Source organism: Trichoderma gamsii (genome assembly GCF_001481775.2).
Source record: "Trichoderma gamsii strain T6085 chromosome Unknown Scaffold_40.2, whole genome shotgun sequence".
NCBI lineage: Eukaryota > Fungi > Ascomycota > Sordariomycetes > Hypocreales > Hypocreaceae > Trichoderma > Trichoderma gamsii.
In genome coordinates, this window is record NW_020171377.1 from 264402 (window position 1) to 283829 (window position 19428).

The window sequence follows — 19428 nt, forward strand, 5'->3', positions numbered from 1 at the left end:
GTTACTTTTCATGTGGCGGGCGCCTCTGGAGCTTGTATCCAACTTTATGAGGGGAGGACATGACCAATAATGACATGAATTACATTGCTTCGATTCGCGAGCCAAACAAACATTCCTCCAATTACAGGTGCTTATGTTTCTATGACATTTTGGACTGTAGATGAGCGAGCGTGTTTGCGAGTCTCCAAAACGCCAGAAATGAAGCTATCGCCAAGTGGAGCAGGATATATTGACTTCAGTTTCAGCTATTTTGCATGAAACAGGCATATTATTGTTCGAAATAGCTTCTAACAGTTGATCATGTAGTTTCTATTACACCTCGCCTTGCTGAAAATCTTTATGGCTTTTCCCGATACTCGTGCATACCCAGGTGCCCAGCCAAATGATACAACGCATCACCCATAAGAAAAAAAAAATGAAACTACCTGTGCCCAACTGTTGCCTTCCAATGTGTGTGCTACTGCACATTCCCGTCTCGAATACTGCCAGTTATTCAGTGCTTCAATCACAAGTCGCTATCCTATCTTGGCTGTAAGAGGATACTTGCATATATGCTCCGCTACAGGCCTTCGGTGGTGTATCTTGACTGCATATCTCTGCCACCCTCGGATCAATATAATGCAGAGCATTGATAGATAATTTATTTCAACTACATTTACAGATTTTCTTGCATCAGCCACAAGGCGAACAGATGTTCCTATGCCTTATTTCACATAAAGGCAGTGTCAGTGTGTGCTACCGCCCAGCCTCTGTGCACCTGCCAACACTTGCACTCGGCTCGAGTTTTGTTGATTTCACTTTCCACAGCTCCTTTGTTTCCTCAGGCAATAAACTGGCTGATGTTATCTTTGCTTCCCAGTTGATGATATTTCCTCTTCTTCATCATCTTCCCACACCCTCTTGATGTGCCAAAATCGCTGAGTGACCATGTCGATGCTCACGCCTTCGCTATCGGAGACGCCCGAGACGCCTTCTGAGGCTGAGACGCCTGAGTCGCCTTCTGAGAGGTCATCTGGGTCGGCCGCCGCCGCAACTCCGGTCAACAATGCCGCTGAAATAGCATATCTTGATGCCGTGATCGACGATAGTTTGATTCCGTTGTTCTCCAGCAGCAGTTTCTCAGAGGATGACGACGGCGCTGAGGATGGTGATGATGAGGATGGAGCCGGCGAAGCTGGTCAAAGCAGCGCTCCCCAGCCCATATCTGCTGCAAAGAAGAAGAATAAAAGGAGGGGAACTGCGGCCCGAGGCCCAACAGCGCTGCCCAGAAACCGGGGCAATGGATTTGAAGGTACGGCATCCCAGTCTCTAACCCGCCGAAAACGCTTGATGCTGAACGACAATAGAGTATTATGCGGATCCGCCTATGACTCCCGCAGAAGCTCTGGAGGAGAAACAAGAGATTTATCATCCGTATGTGTTTGCCACAAGGTCATTGGAGCGTCGATGACATGTCTAGCTAACTCGGTCCCATAGAGACATTCCTTTTGAAAAGTATGACCAACAACTCAACGCTTTATTCCTCCCTGTCTTGACACAGCTAAACTAACACATCATCGTCCAGGCGAATGCAGTCGTGTATCCAGCGTTATCGCTCTCGTCGTCGTCTCCAGCACAACAAAATTCTCTTCTTTGACGAGTACCTTTTCCTTGGCGGCGTAGATACATCCCCGGGAGCATACAATGGGCTCGATCCAAAGGAGCTCAAGCTGCTCACGGCCGCACAGCGTAAAGAAGCTACAACCAGGCATGTAATCCACGAAGGCTCTTCAGCAGGCGAACGATTCTATGACGGAGACGCAACGAAATGGGTCGTGGACTTCTCAAGCGTGGTAGCAGGCTTCTTCTCTACGACTATCATACCCTTGACTGGCCTTCAAAGCGGCCCGCTGGAGGAGGCAATAGACGTGGTGGAAAACTTCCTCCGCTACATCCTTCATCACGATGTCTGCCCCGAGTATGAGGAGGATGTGAAGGGAGCAATGAAGATCTGCCAAGCAGCCAGAGAAGAATGGCCAATGTTAAACGCTCTGCAGACGGCGCTTCCGGGGCTCATCAACCTGGCTGCTACTGAACTCTTCTCCACGCCCGATACCGGCGCCTGGGCTTTTCACCTATTCAAGGTGCATCCTGGATTTGAACCAAAGTCGGTTTTCTATTCATGCATCGCCATGCTTGAAGATACGGCGCCATTTGAGTATCTCTCTGACCACCGTGCTACGCTTCGCGAACAATACGAGTGCACAGCAGAGGTAGTAAGAGTAACTCCTCCCAGTGAAGGAACCATTGACCGGTTCAATTGCCTCCGAATTATGACCGAAGAGGGTACACCAAATCTCCCTCTCGCGCCTATTGGCACAATTACACTCAGGCAAGCTGTTATCGAAGACGGATGGGTCCATCCAGACACGCCGCATCCTCTGGCAACAAGGAATATTGAGCTGTATTTTGAGCAAAACATTCTGGAAAACCTCAGGCCAGGCATGAAGATGACACTGGAGATTGGTGAGATTGGAGGTGGAATCAATTTTGTCAGGAGTATTCGCAACATCGTCCCATCCTTCTACACGTTTCTGCCCCAGGAACTGATGAGAGGCTTCAAGCCCCCGCGCGAGAATGATCGTCCTGCGCCATCTATTCGCGATCCTTCCATAGAGGACAACCAGGCAGTTGAAGATTAGGTCTACAAGACAGATTAATTGCAGATATTAGCTAGCGTTCCTTCGTACAGGAGTCAAATAAACGGTTATTAGAGGTGCCACATGATGCCGTCTCTTGAACATTGTTGAATGATATTATTGTTCTTATAACAGCCTAAGGAAAGCATCAATGAAAACACCAGAGGGACAATGAAGAAAAACAGAAAGAGTTCAAATCCATTGTCTCAGTCATACGTAACACGCCAGTAATTCCAACGCCTTTAAAGCTACTCAAGAAAAAGAAAGAGGTAACACGTAGTAGCTCAAAGGGCAATACATTATCATCTTCGTCCCCACCATCTCGGCAAATCTCCTGTGTAGCATAGTCTCATTCACGCTGCCGCCTTGGTATCTGTATCTTTATCTGCCAATATTGTTCGGCAGTCTTGCAAGTTGGGATGGCCGCAAAACTCTGTCTACCAAACATAGATCACGAGACCAGTCTCTAGTCCTGCGTCTGGACCTTGTGGTCGCCGGCAACAACCTCGGCGTACGAAGGAGGAACGCCTTGGTTCTCGGCGTTCGAGCTGCCCTCTCCAGAGTGCGCCACGCCCTGCTGTTGAGGCTGGGGCTGGGGCGAAGAGTTCTGGTTGGAAGCGGTGCCATAGTTCAAATTGTTTGAGGAGCCCTGGGGCTTTGGTGGCTGGAAGTGAGGGCCATGGGGCTGGACGTAAACATATGTGACTCGGCCGCCTTCGCGGTCGTTGGGGATGGCCTCGTATTCGTAGGCGGGCTCGGGGTACTTTGCGATGATGTACCAGGCGTGGAGGAGGCCTGGGAGGAAGCCGAGGATGCAGAGGCAGATGTTGATGAGGGAGTCGGCGCCACAGAGGCCGCGCTTGACCCAGACTATTTAAAAACGTCAGTATAAATGATGTCGGTCACAGCATGGAAGATTATCGTCTTCTTGGAAGTATGACATATGACATACCAGGCAGCGGGGGGAAGAGAATGGCTAGGATGCCGAGGAAGATGTCGGTTGAACACATGGTGGTCGTTGAAGAGGAGACGGCGTAGATATCGAAAAGTAGTAGCGATGTGTGTGTTTTGAAGTGGTACAATTTAGAGTCGAGATAAACTCAACAGTGTAGATGGATTCGACAAATAATAAACAAGCAGATAGAGGCTGGAAGTTGTTTGTGGCCCTACCAGACGAGATGGATAAAGGCGCGAAGTGGGCTGGTGACGGATGATGACGCTGGGTTCGCTGCTTATTGATAAGGTTGCGTAATGCTGGGGCTGGCTGTGGCGGAGATGATTGGCTGGTTAGGGAGGAGTTGTGGGGGTTGAGCAATTGACAGAAGGGTGGGATTGGCGGCCTCGAAAATGCGGCTTGGCGATGGTCTACAGGGTAGGTGGATAACTGCGCATCTGGATCTGAAATGAGTCTTTGTAGCTGCCTGGATATTGAATGATGGTGATGGTGATGGTATGTTCTTAGTCGCTGGTTAAGTTGATGTAGACACAGATATTATCGTATTCTGAATTGTCTTATCCTTTGAATTTGGTTGCTTTGTTTCATGACTACCACCTGTTCGGATGGATCTCTCCACTGAGTCATACATACCACCTTGACTATTACGGAGGTGGTGTGATCCATCAGCAGGATAATGCACGACAGCCTATTGCCGCACACGGCAAAGACTTGAGTTGGCGGGACGCAGTACGGGCACCGAATAACGTAACAAGGTGTGGTCGAATGCTACCGTACCCTGAATGAATTGGGTTGCTGTTTGATATACGGGGTTGGTCTATTTGAAGCAATCATGCTTTAATTTCACATGCTCAGAAGAAATGATAGTTAATGAAGTAATCTGTGAGCTTGCGGTATGCAATTTAATATTGTAGGATATAAACAAGTAAAACCATGTAGACCTAGTGATAGGAAACAGGTAGAGCGGCTGCAAGACAGATCCGGTAAAGCAGCCTCACCGGATATACCCGACATTTACCCCCGGTGAGATGGCGTTGACCTTGACTTTTCCAACTTGCAGCAGCCTTTGCCGCTAGCGCGTCTGCCAATATTCGACATTCTATCGATTCTATCCTGCTCCATGCAGGACATCCAACCGCAAGCATGGATGACCTTTTGAATCTCGAGCTCCTGTCCCTCGTTTCAAAAGTCACATCCGAGCTGCAGAACCATGTCGGCATCAGTGACAAGACGCTCGCCGAGTTCCTCATCGCACAGCGACTCGAGAGCACCTCCAGCGATGACTTCCGCAAGAGGCTCGACGGGCTCAATGCCGACTTCCCTGCCAGTCTGGTGGACAGTCTAGATCGTCTGGTGGTTGCCATGCACCCCAAGTTCAAAGGACAGAATGGCGCTGCACACGACAATGAGCACCATCACCGGACGTTTGAAGAGAACGAAAAGGTGTTTGGCGGACTTGCTTTGCCCGACAAGCAAGTCGGCTACGACGACGGCGCGAACGCTATCGACGATACACTGGCGCTTCTAGAAGGGCTTGAGGGAAAAGCCAGAAAAGAGAAGAAATCTCGGAAAAGGAGTAGAAGTCCAGACGAGGAGGGTAGAGATTCGAGATCGCGGAGGCATAGATCAAGATCCCGAGACCGAAGGAAGCGAGACAAGCACAGATCGCGGTCGCGGTCGCTTGATGAAGGAAATGAAGACTGGCGGGATGGATTTCGGGATTCGAGAAAATCGCGAAGTCGGCGGAAGTACGACGATTTTGATGGCGACGACCACGACGAGTTTCGCCGCGCTCCCGCACCAGAAATGGACGACGAACCCATTTTGAACAAGATTTACGAAGGCCATGTCACTGGTATCAAGGATTTTGGCGCTTTTGTCAACTTGCATCACGTCAGAGGAAAGGTCGATGGCCTGGTTCACATCTCTCGCATTGTCTCTGGTCAGCGTGTAAACCATCCTTCCGATCTGCTCTCCAGCGGCCAGCAAGTCTGGGTGAAGGTGATTAGCATCGAGGGTCGCAAAATCGGATTAGCCATGAAGGACGTTGACCAAGAGACTGGCATGGATCTCCAACCACAAGCACGACTTACAACCGGCGCAAATATGGAGGCTCTTGGTGGCGGTGGAAGAAACGGGTTTGTCGACAGTGCTCCAGCAATGCCTCGCGATAGCTTGGGCCCTCCTAGACGACAAAAGAAGAGAATGACCTCACCGGAACGCTGGGAGATTCGACAGCTTATTGCCTCGGGAGTAGCCAAAGCGTCAGATTATCCCGATCTCGAAGAGGACTATAATGCAACGCTGCGTGGAGACGGCGAAATGGAATTGGAGGAGGATATTGACATTGAAGTCCGAGAAGAAGAGCCGCCGTTTTTGGCTGGTCAGACCAAGCAATCTCTTGAGCTTTCGCCAATTCGAGTCGTCAAAGCCCCTGATGGATCCATGAACAGAGCTGCCATGGCCGGCACATCACTAGCCAAGGAGAGAAAGGAGCTCAAACAGAAAGAGGCGGAAGAGGCTGCTAAGGAAGAATCAAAGGAGAGCTTATCGGCTCAATGGAACGATCCGATGGCCGATCCCGACAAACGCAAGTTTGCCAGCGACCTAAGGAATGCACGAATGAATGCCAAACCGGATGAAGAGCCTGAATGGAAAAGGGCAGTTATTCCCAAGGGACAATCGCTGGGCAAGCGAACAAATCTCAGTATCAAGGAACAGCGAGAAACTCTGCCCGTCTTTGCGTTCCGCTCGCAACTGATAAAAGCAGTGCGAGAGAACCAGATCTTGATCGTTGTCGGAGAGACTGGCTCGGGAAAGACGACGCAACTGACCCAATACCTGGCAGAGGCTGGATTCGCCGAAAATGGCATCATTGGCTGTACGCAACCTCGTCGTGTCGCCGCCATGTCGGTTGCGAAGCGTGTGGCGGAAGAGGTTGGCTGTAAACTGGGCGAAGAAGTTGGATACAATGTTCGTTTCGACGACTGCACCAGTCCTGCTACAAGAATCAAGTACATGACAGACGGCATGCTGGAGAGAGAGATTCTTATGGACCCTGACATGAAGCGATACTCTTGCATTATGCTTGACGAGGCACACGAGCGAACGATTTCTACAGATGTTCTGTTTGCGCTGCTCAAGAAGGCACTGAAGAGGAGGCCGGACATGAAAGTTATTGTCACCTCAGCCACCCTTGATGCTGATAAGTTTTCTGCTTATTTCAACGAATGCCCCATCTTCACGATTCCGGGCCGAACATTCCCCGTCGAAATTTTATACTCTCGCGAGCCCGAGTCCGATTACTTGGACGCTGCGCTTGTTACAGTGATGCAGATTCATCTGACAGAGCCCAAGGGCGACATTCTACTCTTCTTGACTGGTCAGGAGGAAATCGACACGTCATGCGAGATTTTGTACGAAAGAATGAAGGCTCTTGGGCCTAGTGTTCCAGACTTGCTCATCCTGCCCGTGTATGCGCAGCTTCCTAGCGAGATGCAGAGCCGAATTTTCGACCCAGCGCCTCCTGGAAGTCGAAAGGTTGTCATTGCTACGAATATCGCCGAGACCTCCATCACCATTGACGAGATTTACTACGTTGTCGATCCTGGATTTGTCAAGCAAAATGCGTATGACCCCAAGCTCGGAATGGATTCTCTGGTCGTCACGCCCATCTCCCAGGCCCAAGCAAATCAGCGAGCTGGTCGAGCCGGCCGAACTGGCCCTGGCAAGTGTTTCCGTCTGTATACAGAGGCTGCCTACCAGTCTGAAATGTTGCCAACAACTATCCCTGAGATTCAGAGACAAAACTTGGCGCACACCATTTTGATGCTCAAGGCTATGGGAATCAATGACCTATTGCATTTTGACTTTATGGACCCGCCTCCCATCAACACTATGTTGACAGCTTTGGAAGAACTGTACGCCTTGAGCGCACTGGACGATGAAGGCCTGCTGACTCGTCTGGGCCGAAAGATGGCTGATTTCCCTATGGAGCCGTCGCTGGCTAAAGTGCTCATTGCCGCCGTCGACTATAAATGTTCCGACGAGATGCTGAGCCTTGTCGCCATGCTGAACTTGCCCAACGTATTTTATCGACCCAAAGAGAAGCAGTCGCAGGCTGATCAAAAGAAATCCAAGTTTCACGATCCGCACGGAGACCATCTGACGCTCCTCAATGTATATAATGCTTGGAAACACAGCGGCTATTCTAACCCTTGGTGTTTCGAGAACTTCATCCAGGCGCGATCCATGCGCCGGGCTAAGGATGTCCGAGATCAGCTCGTCAAGATCATGGACCGCTACAAACACCCCATTGTATCCTGTGGACGCAGCACAGAAAAGGTCCGCCAAGCTCTCTGCACGGGATTCTTCCGCAACGCAGCGCGCAAGGACCCCCAGGAGGGCTACAAGACTCTCACGGAGGGCACACCGGTGTATCTTCACCCTAGCTCCGCTCTGTTTGGAAAGCAGGCGGAATGGATCATCTACCATACGCTCGTGCTGACGACCAAGGAGTACATGCACTGCACGACGAGCATCGAGCCAAAGTGGCTGGTGGAAGCGGCGCCGACGTTCTTCAAGGTGGCGCCTACGGATAGACTGAGCAAGCGGAAACAGGCTGAGAGGATTCAGCCACTGTATAATAAATTTGCGGGCGAGGATGACTGGAGACTTAGTGCCCAGAAAAGGGGTGGAAGAGGTGGCGGTGGTGGTACATGGGGTTAGACTGGAACAACAGCTTTTACTGGGGAAAAATATATCTCTGTGGCTATATATCATATGTAATGCGTGGAGTTATGGGAAGTGGGCTTTTGGATTTAAACATGAGAGAGACTGGCGATGTTTCCTAGGGGTGGTTTGTGATGTATCATAGATGAGTCTATCACGCCGAGAATTCAAGACACTTGAGATGTATGATTTCTCAAAACTTTGTTGCTTATGCTCTAGGAGGTTGATTTATGTAATAGCCAAGATTGTAAGTGCATTACGCTAGAGGCTGTAAATAAATTTATTATCCATCAGAATGCAAGAGTAACATGAAGCTAAAACCATGATTGCGCTGTTGATAAAACTCGCTACTCGTACCTATACAATCCAAATGATGGTCCCAGCACGCCCCCATTGTCCAAATAAGCCAACTTGATACAAACAGGTAAGTATTCCCGCTGTTGTTAATATTGATTCTTTAAAGACTGGCGGTGAATATATCGAATGCCTCCCCGCCTTCAACTTCTAACCGTGATGATACCAACCAACGAACAACTCCAGCCAATGAAGACGACAACGACGTGAAGAAAGCTATGATACGTCTTGCAGGCTTTCAAGTACTCTCAAAAGTCGCCAAAAGCTAATCTTTGCAACGGCAATATTATTTCTGACTACTCCTCGAGCCCGCATAGACCCGCAGCGCAAGCTCAATGGCCTCTCGGTTGGCCTCGGGCTCAACACACCAAAACCTGAACTTGAGGGGATTTGTCCCGTGATCCGTCATGCTTTGCATGACATTCACCAGATTTCGTAAATCTTGCAAGTACAACAGCTGATGCCCATCGAGCCAGGGCAAGTGGTAGCCATAATTATAGAGCTCAAGACCGCCAGTCATTGCTCGTGTCAGCCACGGCGAGCTGTTTCTGATGATGACGGTATGGATATCTGAATCCTCCAGAAAGATTTTAACGTGAACGAACCCCAAAGCGCATTGCATCGCATAGATGCAACCGGACTTTTTGTTGTGCGGAAACTCACTCCTCACGGGCCGCCACACGTTGAATTTGGACTCATGGCCGAAATGGACGCTCCAGGCAACTGGCAGGTGGTCCTCGCCTCGGTCGTGGGCTGCGATGGAGATGAAGATTGTGCCTTCGTCGACCCAAGTATCGCCCGCGTGGAGGAAGGGGAAGTTGTGCGGTTTGAGCTTCCGCACGTGGGAGAATTGCTTCCGGGTGTTGTAGACGAGAAGCTGATCAGGGGAGATGCCTTGGATTTGAGAGGGTTTGAACCAGCGGATGAGTTCCATGCCGTATTCATCAAAGCCGCTGTCCGACGCACTGTGGGAAGGGGCCTTGTGGCTCTCGTTGCTTGATTCGTTCTCGCTGGGATGGTTGATGGACAGATCGTTGAGTTGCTCGCCGAGTTGGTCGACGGGTTGACTGGATTCGCGGTTGGTGAGAACAGTTGGCAAGCCATTGTTTATACCGAAGGAGAGTCTATTGCCTTCCAGTCGATTGGCTAGATCGTCGGCTTGAGCTGCACCGATGGATAGACCCTTGGATAGGACACTGGATAGGGTATTGGATCCATTGTTGGCTGGGCCACTGACTGTGCTGTTTTGTTGACTCGAGAATGAGCGGCTGTGCGGAATATTGGGCGGACTGTGTTGCTCAGTAGTCCTACGAGGGGGAGGACGCCGAGACCTGCGATGCGCGGAGCTGCTGAGAAGAAATCCATGGTCGCCGTAGAAAACGGTCCTGGCTTCGTTACCAAGAAAGAAGCCTTCGCCATCAAGATCCACGGTAGAATCGACGCTATCATCAGAAAGTGTCATCGGATCGTTATTCTCGACAGGGGAAGTGACAGAGTCCATCTTCATGGTACTCCCCTCGGAGTCTGCATCGGCTAGATATATATCGTCCTTGTCCTCATCCATGGCTTCGTTTAGAGGAGCTGCGTCTTGTATATTGTCCTCGTCCATGGCTTCACGTAGATGAGCCGCATCTTGGGGGGAGGGATTGTGATCCATGATGATATTGGCGGTGGAGTTGAAGGTATAAGGAGATGGTTTGAGCGAGTGGAAGTGACTGAGATGAACAAAAGTATTATAGTCGAGCACTGTGGAAGTGCATTAAAAGATGTAAACAAAATGATGTGAATATAAAAAGTGTCAAAAGCATCAGGCTATTTATTTCATGTTGTTTATTTGTATGCATATATGTTTATTAACTTTGAATTGCCAAGGTAGGCGTGCCTGGTCTCGGGTATACAAGAGCAGTCAACAGCACTTGCAGTTGAATCGACGTTGCCCAGGTACCATTCTAAGCCGTCTACGAGACGATATATCTTCTTCTATACTGAAAGTGGGCTGATAGTCTTGAACATAATTCTATGAAGGTTGTTGTAGACATATGTCGTTCATCACTGAAGTCGATAAGAGCTACAAGGGCACAAGGGACAAGTTGATTCTCAGCATGTAAATAGCGGACCGTATTGCATTTTATGACTGTCATCTTGCAACTATAAACCATTTCTTCGCTTAGCAATGGACTAGATATTTAATATCCGGGCCTTGTTTCATCCTGAAATCCATCGCAGTGGTTATTTATGTACGCCGCCGATATGTAAATAGAAAACAACTCAGAATAAGGCCGAGCTGCTCTGCTTCTTGCTCATTCTACTTGTACGAATATCAATGGGTTCTAAAGTGGGGAAATAGATTCGATAGAAATAGAACATTCGATACGACGGCGTTAAGATTGTCTATACGCTATTTTTACACGGATGGCTGGAGTTGTTGGTAAGCACTTAGTATCTCTCGTATCTTGGGCCTTCCTGTGGGTAGTTAAACGCAAAGTTTGCATAGCCATTAACCAGAACAGAATGCGGTGCCGATTACATCTGGAAATGTACTTTGCAGCCAAGGCACTTACATGGTTCGCGAGCTCAGAGCCTCAGAAGAATATCGCGTCAACGCTGTGCTGTCAGGCAGGTTGGACATGTGTCAGGCTGCATGCCAGACATCACCGGCCAACATCAGACTGCGTCATACTTGGGGGTCCTTGAATGCAATTTATTCGCTGCTGTTGCACGCTCGCAAGTGTTAGTGAGCGCTTGTGAGCAGGCCATGTTCGATTTGCTCGCAAGGGAGGGCTGAGCAAGCCTCACAACCGCAAGCGTCAGCGGCTAACGTAGCTGTCTAGGGCTCAGCCTTTGTAGCCTGGCTCCCTTGCGGCGGGCTCTCTCTCAGTGCGCCATTTACCATGGCACAGGCGGATTGAGACGTCTCTCTTCTTTTCACTGCTGTGCCTAGGCGTGATTAGGCTGCTGGCGTCGCGAGACAGTGGCGGTCTGTGGAATCGCGCCGCATTGGCCAGCCTCTCACCGACCAGCTTTGCGCAGCAATCAAATCCTTGCGTTCCAGCCGCACGGGCAGTGGTGACACTATCGCGTGGCGCTCCGGGAGGTTCCTAGTCCCAGATGACCCCCGTCGTGGTCTGTGTCGTGTTGACTCTGTTCTGTGGGATGGAGAACGTGGCTGTGGTTCTGGCGCTGACACGTATTGGGCATGTAGCTTCGCGGTTTGACGCCGTATTAGCGACGATGTGGTTGGACATGTCGGTGCTAAAGGAATCACGCGGGCGGAAAAGAAGAAAAGCAGAGACAGAGTCTCATCGGAGACTCGAGGTGTGAACAAGAGCAACTCTCATGACCTCCATGGTGGTGTAACCGCAAGCTCTGTGTTTCAGTTGTCATGAAGCTGAAGGCGGTTGATGTCATGGCAGCTGAAGTAAAGCGAAAGGATTCCAGGCAAGGTGAACAAGAGGCTCTCGGTGACTCTGCTGCGACCCCTGCATCGCCGCATGGAATCTGCCATATGCACGTCGTGATTTCCATTTCTCGAGGCTCAACCCGGCGCGCTTTGCTAGCATCTGCTTGGTTAGCGACTGATTGCGTGCATCTCCCGCGTGGGACTCGGGCGATGCACCTCACCAGATTTCATGCATTGCGCCGCTTCACTGCTGCCATTGGCTGGGACAGTGGCTGTGCCGCGTTGGGCGTGATGGAGGATGGAAGAAGCTTCATTTTTTACCTGCTCCGAATCTATGCTGTTAACCTCAAGGGGGAGTGCCTCCATTATTTGCCGGTAGCACAGGCACAGCAGTGGAATCGGCGGATGATTCCAGCGAGGGCAGCTGGCAAAGGCCCCTGTAGCTCCCGTCCTGTAGCCCCCAAGATTCCCGTTTCTCGCCAGCTCCTTCAATGCCTCGTGGGTTGTGGCGCGCTAAGTGCCGGGCGTTATAGCGCTGGACTTGCAGTAACACCGAGCGCATTCTCCGTGCAGCGCTCAATGTTACCCGGTGGTGCATCCGAGATTTGCATTGAAGCCGTCCATTGATTGAACCGCTCAGTTTTAGGCAGTTGGCCGCTGAACTGGGGCAAGGGCGCTAAGTCGCTGCCCGTAGTGGGCTATGCCCGAGTCCAGCGGCCCCCAGCGCCAGCGGCGGTCGAAACCGCCACTCTGAACCTGCTCGGAACCTTCTGTGAGCTTTGGCACGAGGCAACGTCTCCTCAACAAGGCATATTCGCCTCGCTCCCTATTTAATATCCCTCCTCCCCCTCCGCTTTCCAACTGAGTCAGCGCCCTATCCTTTGATTGTCGGCAGAAATGGTTGTGCGATTGCTGTGACTGCGAATCTCGCCCCTCATCCGGTCCTGAAACTCCAAAGTAATCTTGCGTGCAGCCGTCCGTGCCTTATTCGGTCGCCAATCACTGCCCTAGTGCCTGACGCAGGACCCTTCCACGCCGTGCTCGTATTAGCATCTGGCATCTGGGCATTGCAAACGACCGGGGTTCAGCGAGACTATATTCCTGCGCCGCTGCCTTCGTTACCCGTCGCCGGATGAACACCGTCCAAGGACATCGCTGGATCGAAAAGGACCTGACGGAACGCACGCCAAAGGAAGACGGAGTAACATCACCAGTCGACGACGAGACAGAAACCATGGGTGGAAAAAAGAGAATCCCCAGTCCGGATCAGCTCCGCGACTATAACTACGCTGTGGCTGGACAGTGAGTTTCACGGCGCAAGAGAGTGGTGGAGAGAAGAGAGAATTCGAGGGCATGCAATGCTAACCTGCTCCTGCGCGACATTAGTGCGGGCACCTTGTGCGACGCCGATGGAGAACTCTTCATCAAGCCGTGTACTCAGACCGAGATCGATTTCTACCAAGCAGTAGAGACAAATGGCTATCGCGACTTTGCCGAGATCATGCCCCTCTACATGGGCGAGCTGCAGCTGACTCCCGCCGACGTACCGATCCAAGACGCGCTCATGGGCGTCATCGCGGGCGACGGCAACTTCAAGACCACCAAAGAACAGATTGCCGCGACGATAGCAGAGGTTGCGGATCAGACGACATGGGTCCCTACCCAGGGCAAAAAGATCAAGACGGACAAGTCGGTCGTGCTAGAGAATGCCTCGTATGGCTACAAGAGGGCAAACATCCTCGACGTCAAACTTGGCCGGCGGCTTTGGGCGGATGACGCCCCCGCTGAAAAGAAGAAGCGCTTCGATGTCATCAGCAAGCAGACGACGCACGAGAAGCTGGGCTTCCGCATTTCAGGCATGCGAGTATACCAGGGCTCGGAAGATGAGTCAACATTGGACGAGGAAGGCTATATGATCTACGACAAGGACTTTGGGCGCGTGACAGTCAACGAGGAAAATGTTGTCGACGCATTCCGAAAATTCGTCTTTAACAAGGCTGCCGGCGTCAACAAGGGGCTGGGAAAGGCTGTATGCTCTGCCTTTGTCCGAGACTTGCAGCGCATTGAAGATGTCCTGACAAGCCACGAGACCCGCATGTACTCTGCATCCCTTCTCTTCATCTTTGAGGGAGACGGCGCCTCGCTCGACACTGCTATTGAAAAGAACAATGAAATCATGGACCGCCAGTCCGCTGAGTCATATGAGTGCCCGCCAGTGTCGCGCACAAACATGAGCTTGGACAGCAGAATGGACAGCGGCATCGCGTTGGACGCAGACGACGATTACGACTATGAAGACAACGATGAAGACGACGACGAACTTCGACTGCCCCAGATATACACTTTGAAGCTCATCGATTTTGCCCATGCAAACTTTACTCCTGGCCAAGGGCCCGACGAAAATATCCTCCTTGGCGTCAGGAGCCTTTTGCGAATTTTCAAAGAGATGGCTGGCGAGGAACACTAGACTCATGCATGATGGCATGGCTTTCTTTGATTGGCCACTCTCGCGCGTTGTACATATATGATGCTAGCGACTCAGGGCGCTGCTCTTGGAATACGATACTGGCGTTAAAAGGAAGGTGACAATTTCTGACACTACACAGAGAGGGCACTCAAAAAGGGAGGCGCATTTCCCTTTCCCCCACTTTGGAGGAGAAAATATTTTTTTTTCCTGATACCCCGGAAGATGTCTGAATAATGGTGTTTGCGGCGTAATAATCTTGGCTCAACAGAAAAAGAGAATTAAAAAAGAGGTTACAAGGTAGAGCATGGCTCCACGTGGAGAGGGTTGGGAGGAAGAAGTTGCTTTTTTTTTCCCTTGCGTATAATGACGATATATGACGGGTTCGGCGCAAATGGGAGTTATCCTTTTTCTATTGTTTTCTTTGGTCTTTTATAAAAGGTTTAGGGGTTGGGGATAAACGCAGCTTTAAAATGCATATTGATACAGGTACTGTACTACTAAGCAGCCATATACACTTTTATGTACATTTCATCCACGTTTGGGTACAAAATTCCTACACCTCTTGTGTTTTAAATTCTGTCAAAACTCCCCCAAAAGGACTTGGTATCATTGAACATTATAGATTGGGTTTGGAATAGAGTTTTGCTGCTTTCAGCGGTTGGGAGTCAGTATCGCAAGATGCACCCCGAAAAGATCTGGGCACCAACGCAGCGCTTTAGCGTCATGCTGGAAGACGTCAGCGGGCCGCTGCAGCCCCTGCTAGGCACTTTAGTTGCCTGCTAGAAGCCGGGCTGTTAAGGGATACTCGCTTTAATGCGGCCTGTTGCTAGAGCTGCCATGTATTTCGCACCAGGAGCTCTGACCCACACGTCGCATTTCTTGCCGCCTCGCCATAAACCCTAACAGCTGTACTGCGGTACCTCGAGCTCGGCTTAACGGGCGGCAGATAGACCAGAGCGGCGGGCAGAAGATAGAACGAGACTCAGCCTTGCATCTTGTTTTTTTTTCCTTTTTTTTTTCGCTTTCTTTTTTCATGTAGGCGGCCATGTCCATCCCCGGCCTTGGGCAAATCCCGGTACAAGTGCGTTACTGCCAACTATCACTTGCAAGCTGCTGGCTGACTGTTCTTTTCTTTCATCTCTAGGCCGCCGTTTCCTCCACACGAACCATCTCCCTCCGTCCCGCCTGGGAATGGCGATTCCAAGTATCTCCGGGCTCCTCTCTCGTTGTCAAGGTCCTCGCAGGGACGGCTGAAAAGGACGGCGTCGAGCTCGCGCTGCGCAACGCCTACACGTTTTCCGGCGTTCGGTCTAAGATCCTGACGTGGCATGGCTGCGAGCTGGAGATTGAGGGGCGGTGCGACAGCGACTCCGTGGCCGAGTACCTGAACCCCATTGCGAATCCCGCGACTTCACACATCAATCTCCATGCGCGGCTGAGCGACATGCGTGTGGACGCCACACGGCAGCGGCGCGAGGGGCCGAGGGTTCTGGTGGTTGGCCCGCCGAACTCGGGCAAGACGACGCTGGCCAAGACGCTGACGAGCTACGCTACGAGGCAGGGATATCAAGTCATCACGGTGAATGCGAATCCGAGAGATGGGATGCTGAGCTTGCCGGGCACGCTGAGCGCGAGCGTGTTTGCGACGGTCATGGATCCCGAGGCTGTGGACGGCTGGGGGTCGACGCCGACGAGCGGGCCGAGCACGGTGCCTGTCAAGCTGCCGATGGTGTTCCATTACGGCTGGGAGAGCGCGGAGGAAGATGAGGATCTGTATCGCGAGCTTGTAGGTAGGCTGGCGGGTGCTGTTAGTGCCCGGCTGAGCGAGGACGAGGAGGTTCGCGGATCGGGAGTCATTGTGGATGGCATAGGGGTTAGTGGGGACGGGCAGATTGGGATGGAGCTGACTGCGCATGTCATGGATGAGTTTTCCAGCAAGTCTTTACCATGGAACATACGAGAGAGTTGTTGATGAGCATGGCTAACTGTTTCTTGTTGTAGTCAACATCGTGGTGGTGATTGGACCCGCGTCGCTGCACAAGGAGTTTTCGAATCGGTTCGCCAACGAAAAGACGAGTCTTGGCGAGCCCATACAAGTGGTGTCCATTGACGAATCGGACGGCGTGTTACCGAGAGACGAGGCACTCTCGCAGCACTCGCGCGAAGCGATCATCAAAGAGTACTTTTTTGGAGACGCAAAGAGGACGCTGAGTCCGCAGATTCAGCAGGTGGATTTTGATAGCCTGGTGATTTACAAGCTTGCAGACTGTGAGTTTGACATGTCCTTTACAACCTGTTGATCAAGATTATTGACGTTTGAGCACAGATTCTCCCGATGAGAAGCAGAGCTTGGTTCTGGAAGAGCCCTCGTCTCTTATGCAGCATTGGACATTTGCAGTCATGAACGCCTCGGTGCGGGACAGTCCGGATGTGATCCGCGCGGCCAATGTCATGGGCTTTGTGTATGTGGCGGATGTGGATGAAGATAGGCGCAAGATTAAGATCTTGGCGCCGGTGAGTGGGAGGCTAGGAGACAAGCCGCTGATATGGGGCAAGTGGCCGGAGCCGTACATTAACTTGCTGGGATAGAGGATAGAATTTCTTTCAAGTATAGAGTATAGTCAATACTAGCATTGGAAATAAATTCGCTGTCAAACGCAGATATCGAGGCGCAGGAAGGATGTGGTGTGACTTGTGTGGTGTGTGTGTGGCGGTTTGCTGCGAGTTTCACGATGTGTTGACAGCTGACTTGGCAGGACTCACTTGGGCTTGTGCTTCCATATCCCTTACCCTCGGTTATAGTCGCTGTGATATACTAAAGAGATAGTCAAGATGCGACATTTAGACGCACCGCCAATGAGATCCTCAGTTTGCTGTTTCCGGGTTATACGCCCTTGCTTTGTGTTCATATTATATCATTGATATCAGGTGGGCTCATGCCAAGTGTGCCATGTATGCAGAGAAAGGCGTCACATGTGCCTGCAGTCTCTTGGATCAAAAAGCGCAATCACGTAATAGTAAATGTTTGTGAATCTTGCCTTGAAAGGGTATTTCCGGTCGAAAAAAAGGGCATTTAGATACTGTGCTGGAGATTATGGAAGATCGTTGCTTGACTGAACGCGCGTCAAGCCAAGGCCGAGATATCTACGGATACCGTATGCAAGCGTAGAGAATACAGTACTGGGGAATTGCTCCGGGCCCGGCTTGGCCTTGGTTATGCTTAAAGCCAAACTTGCCACTCGCTATGGCGCAGCAATTCAAGGGGCAATTTTAGAGCAAAAGAACGAGAACGTCTCTCTATGGTTGTGCAGCTCCAAGTCCGTAGTTTTCAAGCCTCTCTCCCCATCCGGCTATTGCGGAACAAGCGCAGAGTTGGGCGTGGGGAGGGCTTGCAGGCCGTCTGTGAGCACGTGTGCCCGCCACTTTTGACTTGATGTGCCTGTGTGTACAAAGAAGGTTGTTTTTGAGTGGAAATGCGGGCGCGGGGATACGTAAGATTGACGGGATTTTGGGAGTTTTGCTGTTGGGCGTGTGTCTGCCAAGAAAGGCCGGCGTTGTGCTCGCTGTGGGTTCTTGTCTCTGCGGTTTTGTCTTGTCGTTTATGGCGATGCTGTCTGGGCAGATAAGTGCGGGGTATTGGGATTTGATAATACGACGATGAGTTGTGTTTGATTGTGGCTGTGGTGAATGTGATGATGGCTTTTTGGTGATGAGTATGATGTGGTTACTCTGGATGTGGCTGTTGAGATCTATTTGAGGCCTCCGTGGCGTAACTTTGTTGGATCATGGAGAGCAAAGTACTTTATTGGCAATGCTATCTATTCGGTGATTGTAGGTACTTGTTTTTATCACTCCCTCGACTCCATAGATAGGTGCATGTACGAAGCAAAGCAAATGCATTATGAGACTGGCGTGCAGCCACTTACAAGTATATCCTTCGCATCAGAGTGGGTGGACAGCCGTTCCCTCGCCGTCTATTGGCTGCTGCTCCTGGTCACGGGCTCAGACTAATACCAATAGCAGATCCCGGATAAACGAGACGCGATGTAAGATGCAGCTGCAATGACATGATATGTGCGGCAGTTTGTGGAGGCCCGTTTGAGACGCTCTGCTTGCCGTGGGCCGTGGGATGTGCAGCACGTGTCCCTGAGAGCGGGTAGAGGGTTGATTATTGCTATCATGTTGCCGATACTCACACACAAAGTATGATAGAATGATACTCTTTTAAGGAATCCAATATCTAATTCAACTTACTTGTTGTATACTCTACCTGTACCGAAGGCCAAGTTACAGCTCCCCACGTCCTTTGCCCGAGTCAATCATCACCCTCCAAACCTAATATCAACCGCCGTCATCAGATAATAGCGTCTCTTGGCATCTTATCCAGAACCTCTCCCAGTCCGAAACTAGCACCACAAAAGTGTGGATTCAAGCATCGGCTCTAAAGTGGAAATAGCTTCCCCCGCGTCTCTCCCCCCTCCACACCTCGTTGACACCCCCCCGGCTTGTTCGTTTCTAATCTATCCGCAGCCTCCGTTTTGATAACAATTCTGTTTTGATGCAGGTTAGCTTTGGGGATGATGGCTTGTATTGTTTAGGATTTGCTAGACTGGGTACTATCGGCTAGCTGACAGATGCTGCGTTTGTGGCTTATATGTAAATGGTATAAAGCTGAGCAGGAAGCTTAAATGTGCTATCAGGGTTCCTCCTTCTTTCTCTCTTCTCTTCCTTTTTAACCCTTTTGCCTTTTCTAGGCTTCACTTTGCTTTCTTTTATATTCCAAAAGAAAAAAACAAGCCTGTGTTATATAGCTAGCTATATAGTTAACCGGAACGAGTTTTTG

General features: G+C 50.8%; 5 protein-coding genes across 5 annotated transcripts; 3 read left to right on the forward strand and 2 right to left on the reverse strand.

Annotated features, from left to right (window-relative positions):
- Positions 1 to 927: 927 nt before the first annotated feature.
- Positions 928 to 2681, forward strand: TGAM01_v208942 (hypothetical protein; the record flags this gene model as incomplete). The annotated part of the gene is made up of 4 exons (XM_018806918.1): positions 928 to 1291; positions 1347 to 1413; positions 1477 to 1494; positions 1565 to 2681. 4 exons carry the CDS (start codon positions 928 to 930, stop codon positions 2679 to 2681), a joined length of 1566 nt encoding a protein of 521 aa, XP_018659808.1.
- Positions 2682 to 3144: 463 nt separating this feature from the next.
- Positions 3145 to 3688, reverse strand: TGAM01_v208943 (hypothetical protein; the record flags this gene model as incomplete). Its single annotated transcript, XM_018806917.1, has 2 exons — positions 3145 to 3548; positions 3631 to 3688. 2 exons carry the CDS (start codon positions 3686 to 3688, stop codon positions 3145 to 3147), a joined length of 462 nt encoding a protein of 153 aa, XP_018659807.1.
- A 1088-nt stretch (positions 3689 to 4776) lies between these two features.
- On the forward strand, positions 4777 to 8361 carry TGAM01_v208944 (ATP-dependent RNA helicase DHX8; the record flags this gene model as incomplete). Its single annotated transcript, XM_018806916.2, has 1 exon — positions 4777 to 8361. One exon carries the CDS (start codon positions 4777 to 4779, stop codon positions 8359 to 8361), a length of 3585 nt encoding a protein of 1194 aa, XP_018659806.2.
- Positions 8362 to 9004: 643 nt separating this feature from the next.
- On the reverse strand, positions 9005 to 10375 carry TGAM01_v208945 (hypothetical protein; the record flags this gene model as incomplete). The annotated part of the gene is made up of 1 exon (XM_018806915.1): positions 9005 to 10375. One exon carries the CDS (start codon positions 10373 to 10375, stop codon positions 9005 to 9007), a length of 1371 nt encoding a protein of 456 aa, XP_018659805.1.
- A 5255-nt stretch (positions 10376 to 15630) lies between these two features.
- TGAM01_v208946 (hypothetical protein) lies at positions 15631 to 17174 on the forward strand (the record flags this gene model as incomplete). Its single annotated transcript, XM_024550445.1, has 4 exons — positions 15631 to 15666; positions 15730 to 16549; positions 16587 to 16853; positions 16912 to 17174. The coding sequence occupies 4 exons, from the start codon at positions 15631 to 15633 to the stop codon at positions 17172 to 17174; spliced, it is 1386 nt and encodes a 461-aa protein (XP_024404826.1).
- Positions 17175 to 19428: the final 2254 nt, after the last annotated feature.